Consider the following 12,904-nt stretch of genomic DNA (forward strand, 5'->3'; position numbering starts at 1 on the left):
GAAATATATCCATGAAATAAATGCTGTTCAATTCATCGGTTATCAGTCACAATTTAAAAAAAAAAGATCAGCTTACAGTATCAACCAAAAAAAATTGTTTAACTTTATTTTTTTTATTTAATTTTATTTGTAATTGTTGTGATAGGACAGTGGAGATTTGACAGGAAGTGAGTGTGTGTGGGGGGGGAGATCGGGAAAGGTCCAAGAGACAGTATTCGGGATGATTTAACTAGGTTTAGTAAAGAGGAAAAAAACTATTCTGCAACATGAAGTTTCTGTGAATTAAACTGGCATCAGCAAGCTGGGCTTTAAACTTTCATGTTTGCCTTTCATGTCACGCTTTGTGTTTACGGCCCTCTAATCAATCTTACATTTAGATTGAAGCAGCTACACACGTTTCACGGCTGGCTTTTCATCAAACAGGCCTGTCTGTATGGCTAATGCATAGATAAATTATATATTCATGAATTTATGGAAGGAATTTGCATCTGCTCTCCAAAGCGCAAAATGCTACACACACAAAAAAAAACTTCCTTCAGCTTGTTTGCCTTATAATTCCATAATAAATGATTCAAGAACAGATGTTTGCTGACAAAACTGCACAGAACAAATCAGTGAAGTTAATCACAGAGACGGCGCCGCTGGTCCACAGCTCGTACAGGAAGAGAGGTCTGGAATGGAAGAGCATCACTCCATGAGAACAGATGGCGGATTTAAAGAACAGGCACAGACGGAAGCATCAAAGCAACTGGTGACCAGTGACATGCACTGCAAAAATGGCTCAATTCTGCTTTACAGACACATTTTTTGTGACATCTGAAATGGAACCAACTATTTTGATAGCCTCATATTAGCAGGGCATCAAAGAGCACAGGAAGGTGTGATAAGACACAACCATTTTGCTGATAAGACACGAGAAGCCTTTGAATAAAAGCATAGCTTTGAATTTCTTTATGATTTATGGTGTGTGCGTCTTCTGCAGGTGCATGCAAAACCAATAATCCATATCATTAAAGACCTAAGACCCAACATATGCATAAATTACTCCATTACACACCTCCAGTCGTCCTTTATCGTAATGGTTTGTTTATTTGTTAACCTGTGGCTACTGGACACACGCTGGGACGGGGAGGAACACATTAACCAACTCCTTAATGTTTCCACCCACAGTCATTAGTGCTCGTTAGAAATAAACAGACATTCAAGAGAGGCGAGTAGCAATTACCCTCATCTTTGATGTTGCCCTAATTTCCTAAAATGCCTCTCTTGGTTTCTCAAATAAACAAACCCAAGTGATTAGTTTTTGAGAGGCTCTATGGAAAAGAAATATCTTTTAACTATAAATACATATATTAAATATAGAAATAGCGAAAAATAAATATAAACAAAAATATAGAAATATTTAAGAATTTTAATATAGAAATATATATATTTAAAATATATAAATATAATATGATTGCTGTTGTTAATAAATTAAATATTGTGAATATTATTTATATTAATTATTCCAAATATATATAAATGAAATATAATAAAAAGTATAATAATAATGAACAGTGGAGAATTTATAAAAAGAATGATAATAATAACAACAACACTAACAATAATAATGGTTATTGTTATTATTATTTAAAATATAAATAATATATGAGCTATATAATAATATGTATAATATATAACAAATACCCCATGTACTGCTTTAAAATGTATAATGATAAAATAAAATAATAATGAACAGTGGAGAATTTCTAATAATAATAATAATAACAACAATACTTCACTATACTTAGACTTTGTAAAATATCTGACGAACAATATTATTATCATCATCATCATCATCATCATATGAAGTAAGCAATAAAATGACTTTATGAAGCTGTTAAAATTGTTACAGCACCCACAGAATGTATTATTCATTCTGAAATGCATTTTGCAGCCCTCTGGCACTTTGAAATGCTTTAAAATTAATGTGAGTATCGACAAAACACATGGTTTCACAGCTGAACGGAACTGCAGCTGAGATTTCAGCATGACTCCCGGCTACTGTAATTGAAAATGAGTAGTTCAATAGTGAAGCAGTCATGCATTACACACTGTTTACTTTGGCTTTAACCAAGGTCAAGAGATATTGCATTTCATCAACAGGGTGTAACTGTCTCGACATGCTGTTGAAGGATCTGACACATGCTGCAAGAGTGACAATGGCAAATATGCTTTAATTGTTTTGCACTGCAAGCTTGTTACAAACATGGGATCATGCACAAGTCTTTACTGAAGCAATGCATCTAAAGGAAATTCATCTTCTATAGCAGGTATATCACATTAGGCTTTACGTTGTATAGTTATTAATATTCATCTAAACGCATACAATTTGTTTTATTAAAAAAAAAAAAACTCTGTATGCTGTGTCATGGACCTCATTATTCCTAAATCAAGCCCAGGTCGAACAAGTCTAAATCTGTTGCATTGCTTTCAGCAGAATAGCATAAAAAGAGCGGTTTAATCTATCATGATTAGGAACGGATGATGCTACAACACAACATCAATGTCATGCATCTGAGGGAATCTCAGCAGTAAAACTAATATTGATTCATATTTTACTTTAACCCATTCATGTCATTAACAATTTATACAAACATTAACCCTGCTGGAGTTGCAGCATAGTAGTTAGCACATGTACAGTACATAATGAGCCCTGGGTGCTCATGTGGGTGATATGAGTTTTAATAAGGCAAACAAGCAAACCAACCAACAAATAAATACTAATATATATATATGCTAATTGAATAAATATAATACGTTACATAATACGTTTAATTTTTAATAGTCATTTTGAATATTGCATTAAGAAATACATAGAAATATATATAAAATGTCATATAAACATGATGTGAAAACATAATGATTTTTTAATATTTAATAATATTTAAAATTTTAAACATTGAAATGTTGAAATATGCATCACATAAAATACAATTCAATTGACATTATTTTAGTCATTTTTGAAAATTATATTTAAAAATTTAAAATACATTAATATATAATATTATTTAATGTACATACTTTTTATAGTAATATTTTGAGTATTGTAAATTTTTTCAAAAATATATAGACAAATATATAATAATATATGTATGGTTATTAGAATTATATGAAGATGCTAAATATGGTCAAATTAAGAAATCATTTATTTTACATAATATTATTTTGAATATTGCATTATTAATTGTTAAAAAAATCTTATTACTAACTTATATTTTTGTATATTTGGTATATTTTTGAATATTATAGTAGTACCACCTGATACCATCATCTGTAAAGAGTTAAAGTGCTCATTTCTGAACATATTGTAAAATAAGTTCTTTGAGCTCTGCGACAGCACAAGCATCTTTGGGTTTATTCAGAGCAGCAGTCAGGGACCATTACAATACAGAGCTCTTCTGAGCGGATTATTAACGTTCTGTTTCCATGGCGTTTCTTTTCATCCCCAGTGTTCTCCTGGGTGAGTCCATGCAGACGGCTCTCTATAGATGAGCCAGGTTATCAGCAGGACTGAAGCACTAATCCCCGGCCAGAAATGACTGTCTTCCGAGCCTGTTTGTCTGCTTTTTTCCCTCCCTCTCAAGTGGAAAGATCCACTCCACAAGGTCACGCTCAGAAAAGCATTGAGCGGGAGTCAGGAAAACGACATACCTGAAATATGATGAACGGCCGCTCCGACCAGCCAAACAGCAAAAAGCAGATGGCAATTAATACCTAGACAGGGAACGGATGAATAAAAGAGAGCAGGAGGAGGGAGAGATCCAGAAAAAGGGCGAGAATGGATACCTTAGGGTGTGTGTGTTTACTCCGCTCCAGAACATGATACTAAAAGCATGTGCACAGGAGAATTAGCGTAACCCCGTTTAAAAATATTTTAATAAATAAAGTAGGCCTACTTAAATTACCTGTGAGAAATATTTGATGTTCTGTGAAAAACACATTGGAGTCGAAGCACACAGTCTGAAACAAAGATCTCAGACGAACTAATGACGCCTCTAACTACCACAGACAGGCAACTTTTAGACAGTTATTTGTATGTTTGACACATCTGTGAACTTGACATATCTATCATGTGCTTATATATGTGCGCAACAAAGAAAAATCTACATCAATTCCAAAAAAAAAATGATAATAGTGTGGAAAACACATATATCGTCATTTATGGTTCATTTCAAGTTAAAGGAATAGTTCAGCCAAAAATGAAAATTTGCTGAAAATTTACCCTCAGGCCATCCAAGATGTAGATGAGTTTGTTTCTTCATCTGATCAGATTTGGAGAAATGTAGCATTACATCACTTGCTCACCAATGGATCCCTCTGCAGTAAATGGGTGCCGTCAGAATGAGAGTCCAAACATCTGATAAAAACATCACAATAATCCACAAGAAATCCATATGACTCCAGTCTATCAATTAACATCTTGTGAAGCGAAAAGCTGTGTGTTTGCAAGAAACAAATCCATAATTAAGATGTTTTTCATTTGAAACAGTTGCTTCTAGCTAAAATACGAGTCCTTTATCCATAATATTGCTTAGTCTCATCTAAATCAGGAGAGAAATATGCACAGATCAAGCACTGTTTATAGAGAAAACAGTCCAAAACAGTTCTTAACAAATATGTTGGTAGATTTTGATGTGATAGGACAACAGTCAATGGACTTTTTCCACTGAAGGAAGCATTTTTATAGATTATGGATTGGTATTTCGGCCAGAAGCGATGGTTTGAAGCTAAAATGCCTTAATGATGAATTTGTTTCTTACAAACAAGCAGCTTTTCACTTCACAAGATGTTAATTGATGGACTGGAGTCGTGTGGATTACTTGTGGATTATTGTGATGTTTTTATCAGCTGTTTGGACTCTCATTCTGACGGCACCCATTCACTGCAGAGGATCCATTAGTGAGCAAGTGATGTAATGCTACATTTCTTCAAATCTGTTCTGATGAAGAAAGAAACTCATCTACATCTTAGATGAACTATGAATGAACTATTACTTTAAACATCACTAAAGATGCTACTTTCTAAGGGATTGGATGCACAGCTTTCAGACAGCGGATGATAAAACAATATCTAGAGATCATCACACAGAGTCTTTTCTTGAGGGTGGACTCTTTAGACTTACGAGAATAAAAATAGCCTAGTAAACACAAGAATACCCCAGTAGTAACCATATATTATAACATTTACATTTATGCATTTGGAAGACACTTCTACCCATAGTGCAAAAACTCCAGAAAGAACCTTCTAGTAAACAGTTTTTAAAAGACTAATTTTTTTTCTTAATGTGAAGAACATTTTAATCATCTAAAGAACCTTTTCTGCAATGGTAAGGTTCTTCATGGAAGCACAGATGCCAATTTTCACTCAGTTCACTGGAATACAGAAACAGTCTTATGCACTGTCTGGCTGCTGAGGTCTACTGTATCATTTTTTCGACACACGCACCATGCAGGAGTATTGTGAGCTCTGAGAGTTTTGTAGACTCTAATCAAGTGTCAGGAATGATCAGGCTACAGAGAGGGCATGAAAAGCTGGTGTGAATTAAATCACAGCACATCTGCTAGAAACGTCAATCTCATTACAGCATCATCCTACACACGCTTTCCGCTCGGCGAGAGGAAAAATTACACTCTGAAAATGAAAATACAGTACGTGTCTGAAATGAATAGCAATGATGACAACAAACAAGCCAGACCGCCGGATCACGAGAAGAAACCTTTTACAAAATGACTTATGACAGTGATATTTTGGAAGGGGATAAAAACTCTCTCAACAGATGCTCTCAAAAACAAACTTTGTTTTTCTGATGTGCAACATAGAAAAGTGAGGATTATTTTTGAATCTGGCCTGTATTTGAATAGAAATTTGGAGCAGATTAATGCTTAACTGTTCTGTCAATGTTGGTGCAACTTGAGTAAACTGGGGAATTAGTTCTGACTCTGAGGTAGTTGGTTTCTGTGAACTTCAGGTGTCCTTTAGGCCATGTTACACAATACAGATGTAATGCAATCATCTGAAAAATACTTTGTAAAAAATAGTATGTCTGCACTAGACAGGCATAACTTAAGACTATGATTACAAAAAATATATAAAATACGTAATTTTTCATAGTTTTCCATAAATATATTTAAACTACCACGACTTAAGTACATACACAGCATATGCATGTGTATGCTTTTGCCGAATGCAATGTACACTTTATATTTTTTTCTAATAATGATCTATATTTGGACTACCAAGAGTTAAGACTATCATAAAAAGAAAATATGTAATTTTTTTGAGTTTTATATACATATATTTAGACTATCATGAGTTAAGAATATATACAGTATACATGTTTTATAACAAATTTTATGTAAAGCCATCTTTACTCAAATTCATTATCATCTAAAAAAAAAAAAAGGATTCAAAACTATGAAAAACATACATTTTTATTTGTTACAATATATCATCAAACTGAAATGGAAGGTCAATTATCTAGTATGTTCTCTCTGTGTCTCTCTCTCTCTCTCTATATATATATAAAACACACGTAGAGTTCTTACTTATTATACATGAAAATGCACAAAACTATAGTATAATTTAATTAATTTTATTTGAATTAATTTAAAAAATAATACATGCCCTATTAAAACAGATTTATCCATTGGATGTGCAGTGAAAATTAATTAATCCTGCCAATTAGCATGGAGGGTCGAAATGTGCTAAAACTGCCTTCACCAAAAGTAAAGTTTAGCAATTTAAAAGCAGTTTAGGAGTATTTTTCTTATCCAAAAGAGAAGTAAAAGTCTTTATACTATAGATTACTTTAGGTAAACAGCACTCTAATGTCGGACACACATCATTAGCTGACCTACAAAAACAACAGCTTGTGTAAAATAACTCTTAAGTGCAGCAACATCAGAGAAAGAGCAACAGCGCCCCCTAAAGAGCACACTCAGGAGTGTCATGCATCAGTTTCCACTGTCATTTTATTTCACAAAAACATTATCATATGTAAAACGACAGAAGAAAAAAGAAGCATCCAGACAGGCTTATTGTTGCTTTTTACCTTTACAAAGTAGTACTGCCATAAATACCATGGTACTGCAGCAGTGTATATACTATATAATTTACATACATATCACTATCTACCTAAATAGAGAGGTACCATAGCACATGTTCAAAAACATGTATTAGCATGATATATTACCCAAAACAAACATTGCAACCTATATATCCAAAAATATGCATAGCAGCACCATGGTACTTTTCTGTAATATATATTTAAGCATCAAATGTGGTTTCTTACCTCTTGAGACAACTTTGGCAGGTGGTTTTCAAGAAATCCTTGGCTATGCAGAATGCATACGGCTCGCATGAATGAATCACCTCACCGGCTTTGATTTCACGCAGAGCACGCAAACCATTTCCTTTAGCCTCACTGACAAACCTCTCCATATTCACAGCCATCATATCACAACAATATCATCACTCGAATTCAGCGTCCATGTGCCGACATACAGTACATACACATTACAAATGCCCTGTTGGTATTCGTGCCTGTCAACTTGACACGGCACTGCGCAGGTTATTAAAAATCCGAAGCTCACTACAACACATTTCACCACATATCAGATCTTTTCATAATTATTTATATATGTATAAATAGTTCATATTGATATGAATCCTTGCTGCACATAATAATATTAGAATAACAGAATAACACATAACAGAATAATAGCAATACATCCAAGAATGCGCAAAACTGACGCACTCTTGATCAGCATAGTATGTTGGCGCGTCGCTGTAACATGACGTACGTTGTGCGCCTCACCAATAGGATTGCGAAACAATCGGGTCAACAACATGCGGGGTTCAATGTCACAGACGCGCGTGCTGCGCAGCTTTCATTAATGTAGATCCCGTGGACAAGAACCGTATTATTTGAGGTTAGTTTGGGTTCAAATTATCTATAAATGTGTAGCCAACAATTTGCATGTATTTATTTTATCAGGAGACTGACAGTTAACGAGTACGTTTGCTGCCATAGCAGCGTGGGTAAGTTAATGGCGTGCAAGCTGAATAGACAGACGTAATGTAATGGTTAAAGAATTTAAGCCACGGTCCAGTGCATTTACAGAGTTATTTTCAATAAAGAATATTGGAATTACGCAAAGAAAATGTCTTGATCAGTGTTTACTTATATAAGCGCGTGAAATGGCTGTATTGATGCTTATCTAGTCATTTAAACCTTGGAAACATCAGGTTTTTAACACGTTTTTCAAGTTAGGCTTTCAGCTCTACAATATTTTATCTGTTACAAATTGCTCGTTGTGATTTCAACCGCTGTAAAATTATTTTATTACAATTTAAAATGGAAATTCATAGGTCAAAAGGTTTTGGAAGCCTGTGTAGTTCTCTATATTATGGATTTCCTATAATGCATATTATAAATAATATAACGTTACTAATATTATATAATGCATGTTATATAAAACGCATAGGGTTTCTCTTTCAACCCGCTTAAGAAACTTTAAAATGTTTTGTGTATTGGGCAGAATGCAGTTAAAATTGTGTGTGTGTGTATATATATATATATATATATATATATATATATATATATATATATATATATATATATATGTATGTATAATGCAATAATATTACAGTAAAAAACTAATTGGTTAGGTCTGGATTTACTATTATAATTGCATATTATATGATTTCAGGCTTCAAGCTTGTTGGTCATCATGGCAGCGTGTGGAGGATGTAGGTTCTTTGTCCTGACTTTAAGAACTCTGTGTGGAACATCAAGATCTGCATCACCCTGCTCTCTGCCTTTAACTAAACACAGGACTTTGTCCACCTCTGCGAGAACTTACACTCTAGACCCATTCCCCTCCGGGTCAAGGAAGACCCCGGCTCAGGTGGGCAAACCAGAGCGAATATCTCCTTCCACAGGAGGCATTCAGAGGAACCTCTCTGCTGTTGCCGTGCCCCTGCAGGGTCAGTTTCGCCCCCTCTGCCGGTACGATCCTTTAGATTTGGGAGATGTGGATGAGAACACACAGAAAGCGCTGGCCTGTAAACACCTGAGACGGTTCATCGTAGACCCTTCCCTCGCACGAATCGTGACCAACCACCTTGCTGGAGACATTGATGATGGGAAAGCTGTTATATTTGAGTGTAACCCAGGTGTGTGTTCCTTAACTAATAATTGAATGCCATCAGTATTTGTATGAATATTAATGTGGGTTTTGTCACTGTCCGCAGGTCCTGGGGTGTTGACACGCGCTCTGCTGAACTGTGGGGCTCAAAGAGTAGTTGCCCTGGAAAGTGATACAAACTTCCTTCCTGAGCTGAAGGTAGACATCCAAAATGATCTCAACTCATTCTGCTCACTGTCAGATTTTATTTCCCTAATAAATAACCTAGAGGTGGGCAATATGGCAAAAATATCAAAGCACAGTATTTTTCAGGCAGGACGACAATCCAGTCTTATCACAACTCTTCTTTTTTATTTTTTATGTTGGTTTTTAAGACTATTTTGCAAGTTAATGAACTTATTTCCCTATTATATTTCTTATTTCCCCTACTGAACTAAGTAAATATATTTTGGATTGTTATTAAAACTACAACAGTTATTCAGCACTCAACCTCAGGCCATCCAAGATGTAGATGAGTTTGTTCTTCATCTGAACAGATTTGGAGAAATGTAGCATTACATCACTTGCTCACCAATGGATCCTCTGCAGTGAATGGGTGCCATCAGAATGAGTGTCAAAACAGCTGATAAAAACATCACAATAATCCACGCAACTGTAGTCCAATAATTAATATCTCAGGAAGTAAAAAGTTTTAACTTCCAGCTAAAATCGGTTCTGTCCATAATATTGCTTTCTCCAGTGTAAAAGTCATCTCATCTAAATCAGGAGAGAAATATACACAGATTAAGTGTTGTTTACTAGAGGAAGCATTATTATGGATTATGAACTGGTATTTTGGCAAGGAGAAATGGTTTAAAAACATCTTAACGATGGATCTGTTTCTTCGCAAGACAAAAGCTATTTGAACTCTCATTCTGACGGCACCCATTCACTGCAGAGGATCTACTGGTGAACAAATTATGTAATGCTAAATTTATCCAGATTTTTTCTGACGAATAAACAAACATATCTACATCTTGGATGGCCTGAGGGTGAGTACATTTTCAGCAGATTTTGATTTTTGGGTGAGCAATTCCTTTAAGATCTAATGCACTGATACAATATATTGACACACGTCCAATTTCCTCCTAACTGTTTACCTTTACTTGATTATGAAGAACATCAATGTCAATGTAACCGGGATTAGATATTAATCAAAAAACAGCACGCCTCTAAAATAACCTTTGATCTTAAAAGGACCTGGAGAGCAAACTGGAAGGACAGCTGGATGTGGTTCATTGTGACTTCTTCAAACTGGATCCCATCGGCCACGGCAGCATGAAACCTCCCGTCATGTACTCAGAGAAGCTCTTCTCTGACCTTGCCATCTCCGAGGTTCCTTGGTCAGCAGGTTAGTGCCCTAAACATTCAGATTATCGTGGAAGGGAAAAAAGAAGGACAATAACATAAAGGTGAGTAAACAAGCCATTTAAGCAAGGAATAAATGTGTAAATGTTTTATTTTTTCTTTCCATTTCTTGAGCAGATGTCCCAGTCAAAATTGTGGGGATCTTCTCACAAAGAAATGAGAAGAACATACTGTGGAAGCTGATTTACAACCTGTTTGAGCGCCGCTCCATTTTCCGCTACGGACGTGTGGAGTTGATCATGTTCATCAGCCAGAAAGAATATACGGTGAGTTTGCATGTCTCAATCTACGAGAAAGTTTAAGCTATATAAGTAGCAGGAGTTTGAGCTTTCAAGCTGGATCCAAGTATGAATTATGATTTATTTCTCTTTCAGAAACTAGTGACCCGTCCTAGAGATTATAAGAACTACCAAGCTTTCAGTGTTCTCTGGCAGATGGCCTGTGATATTGAGTTACTGCATGAGGTGAGACATTTTTATCTTTATTTATGCATTGTTACCTTTTTTCTGGGAATAAATATCAATTAATGATTGGTGTGTTTGTGCATGTACTGTATTTGTGAATTTCTGCTTCTTCATTACCAGGAGCCTTTGTCATCCTTTTTAACTGTAAGCAAGAAGACTGGAAGGCCTTCCTCAAAGAACACTGTAAGTTTTGGCACACAAGTACTATCACTTTAAGATTCAGCATCTGTTTATATTGTATTAGTGGTTCAGGAGAAGCGCTGTGTCATCACAACCTTCTGTCGAATGAATTTGATCACAGTTCTTCTTAATGAATAACTTGAAATCATTAGTAAATCAGTCTGAATTGATCTGTGAGGCATTGATCACTGAACTCATTTCCCCACTGAATAAAGTCAGATTTATCACCCACTCACTTAATTGCAGGTTATGTTCGCTCTCAATACATGAGCTGAGAAACTCCCAAGTTTTTCATTTACATGCTTTTTCCCCTCCACAGCAATCCCAGAGTGATAACCTTTGCTTGGTGCGGATAACTCCACGTGAGGACTTGTTTAACTCTCACCTGACTCCCTTGAACGGCAGCACTCTGGTTTTGATGCTGAAACAATGCCTTGCCAAAAGGAAAAGCAGATTGATAGAACAAATTAAGTAAGTTTATGGATTCTGACTAACTAGAATTTTGGAGTGAACAAACCGCACTAAACCTATATAAGGGCGGCTGTATTCATACTTTCCTTTTGTATCATGTTTTCCAAAGCTCATGGAGTCCCGGCAGTGGATCAGAGCTCATTTCAAAGCTCGGCTTCCTTGACGACACAATGACAGGCGACGTTTACCCTGATGAGTTCAAGCATTTGTTTGAGCTAATGGAGCAGTCCGGAAACTTCACTGAGAGCTGGCTTTATGAGGAGACGCTGGAAACCACAAACACCGGTCACGCATAACACTGCCATATACAGACATGCAGAGCTAATCATGGAGGAAAAACAAAAGACGTTGTTTTATATTGAAAAGACAGCTAAAGAAGAAAAACACTGTATTGCTTAAAGAAACCAGAATCCTTAATGATGGCTAATAGCCTATTTAGACAGACTTGTCTATGAAGGACTTTACATTTCGATAAAGTTGTATTTAGTCATAAAATGTGGACTGGAGCTGGTTTCATCAGTCAGTTTGGTTGTCGGTGACTGCTGGTTGGATGTCATTTTTTGGTATCAAAAAAAAAAAGATAGTCACATTTTCAGAGAGGTATTGTTGCCATCCTGAAGCCATGAAGCCAATAACCATTAAGTGTGTACTACAAGTACACCAAATACCTGCTTGATATCTAATAGTAAGTAGGAAATATCACATTTGAACGTTACAGGACTAAAAAACTGTTTGTAATTCTAATGATAACATTACCAAACTGATTAATGATGTACATGTTCAAAATGACTTTTTGCTTGTTTCTTTGTTTGTGTCATTTTTGGAATGTTTGTTGTATTTAAATATATGAATTTTTAATAAACAACAAATAAATGACTACATAAATGTAAGAATTGCTTGGTTTTGAAATAATGAAAATGGCATCTATCTATCTATCTATCTAGATATTATGAAGAACCAAACCTGTAGAAAGAAAGAAATGTAATAATAGGATAATAAATGGCTGGCTAAAACAGATGCAACTGATTCAATAAATTTAGTCCAGAATTTTCTCTACTTTTCCCCCTTTATTTGTAATTATTTCATTATTTTTTATTTTTATATTATTTTTTTCATTTATTTTTATATTATGAAATGTATATTATGTACGTACACCCACACACTGTTATAATCTCATCCGCAAGGTGGCGT

General features: G+C 35.1%; 2 protein-coding genes across 2 annotated transcripts in view; one reads left to right on the top strand and one right to left on the bottom strand.

The window, feature by feature from the left end:
* The window catches only part of smyd3 (SET and MYND domain containing 3), a 177,018-nt gene extending 169,443 nt beyond the window's left edge, over positions 1-7,575 (bottom strand). The window contains exon 1 of the mRNA XM_058749190.1: positions 7,334-7,575. Within this exon, the coding sequence (XP_058605173.1) occupies positions 7,334-7,497 (164 nt within the window). The 5' untranslated portion in view covers positions 7,498-7,575. The remainder of the gene's footprint in view (positions 1-7,333) is intronic.
* A 261-nt stretch (positions 7,576-7,836) lies between these two features.
* On the top strand, positions 7,837-12,762 carry tfb2m (transcription factor B2, mitochondrial). Its single transcript, XM_058749226.1, has 9 exons — positions 7,837-7,973; positions 8,754-9,219; positions 9,298-9,389; positions 10,428-10,581; positions 10,716-10,864; positions 10,973-11,062; positions 11,183-11,245; positions 11,562-11,713; positions 11,823-12,762. Exons 2-9 carry the CDS (start codon positions 8,775-8,777, stop codon positions 12,007-12,009), a joined length of 1,332 nt encoding a protein of 443 aa, XP_058605209.1. The 5' UTR covers positions 7,837-7,973; positions 8,754-8,774; the 3' UTR covers positions 12,010-12,762.
* The last annotated feature ends 142 nt before the right edge of the window (positions 12,763-12,904 follow it).

Source organism: Onychostoma macrolepis, chromosome 17 (genome assembly GCF_012432095.1).
Source record: "Onychostoma macrolepis isolate SWU-2019 chromosome 17, ASM1243209v1, whole genome shotgun sequence".
NCBI classification, from domain to species: Eukaryota; Metazoa; Chordata; class Actinopteri; order Cypriniformes; family Cyprinidae; genus Onychostoma; species Onychostoma macrolepis.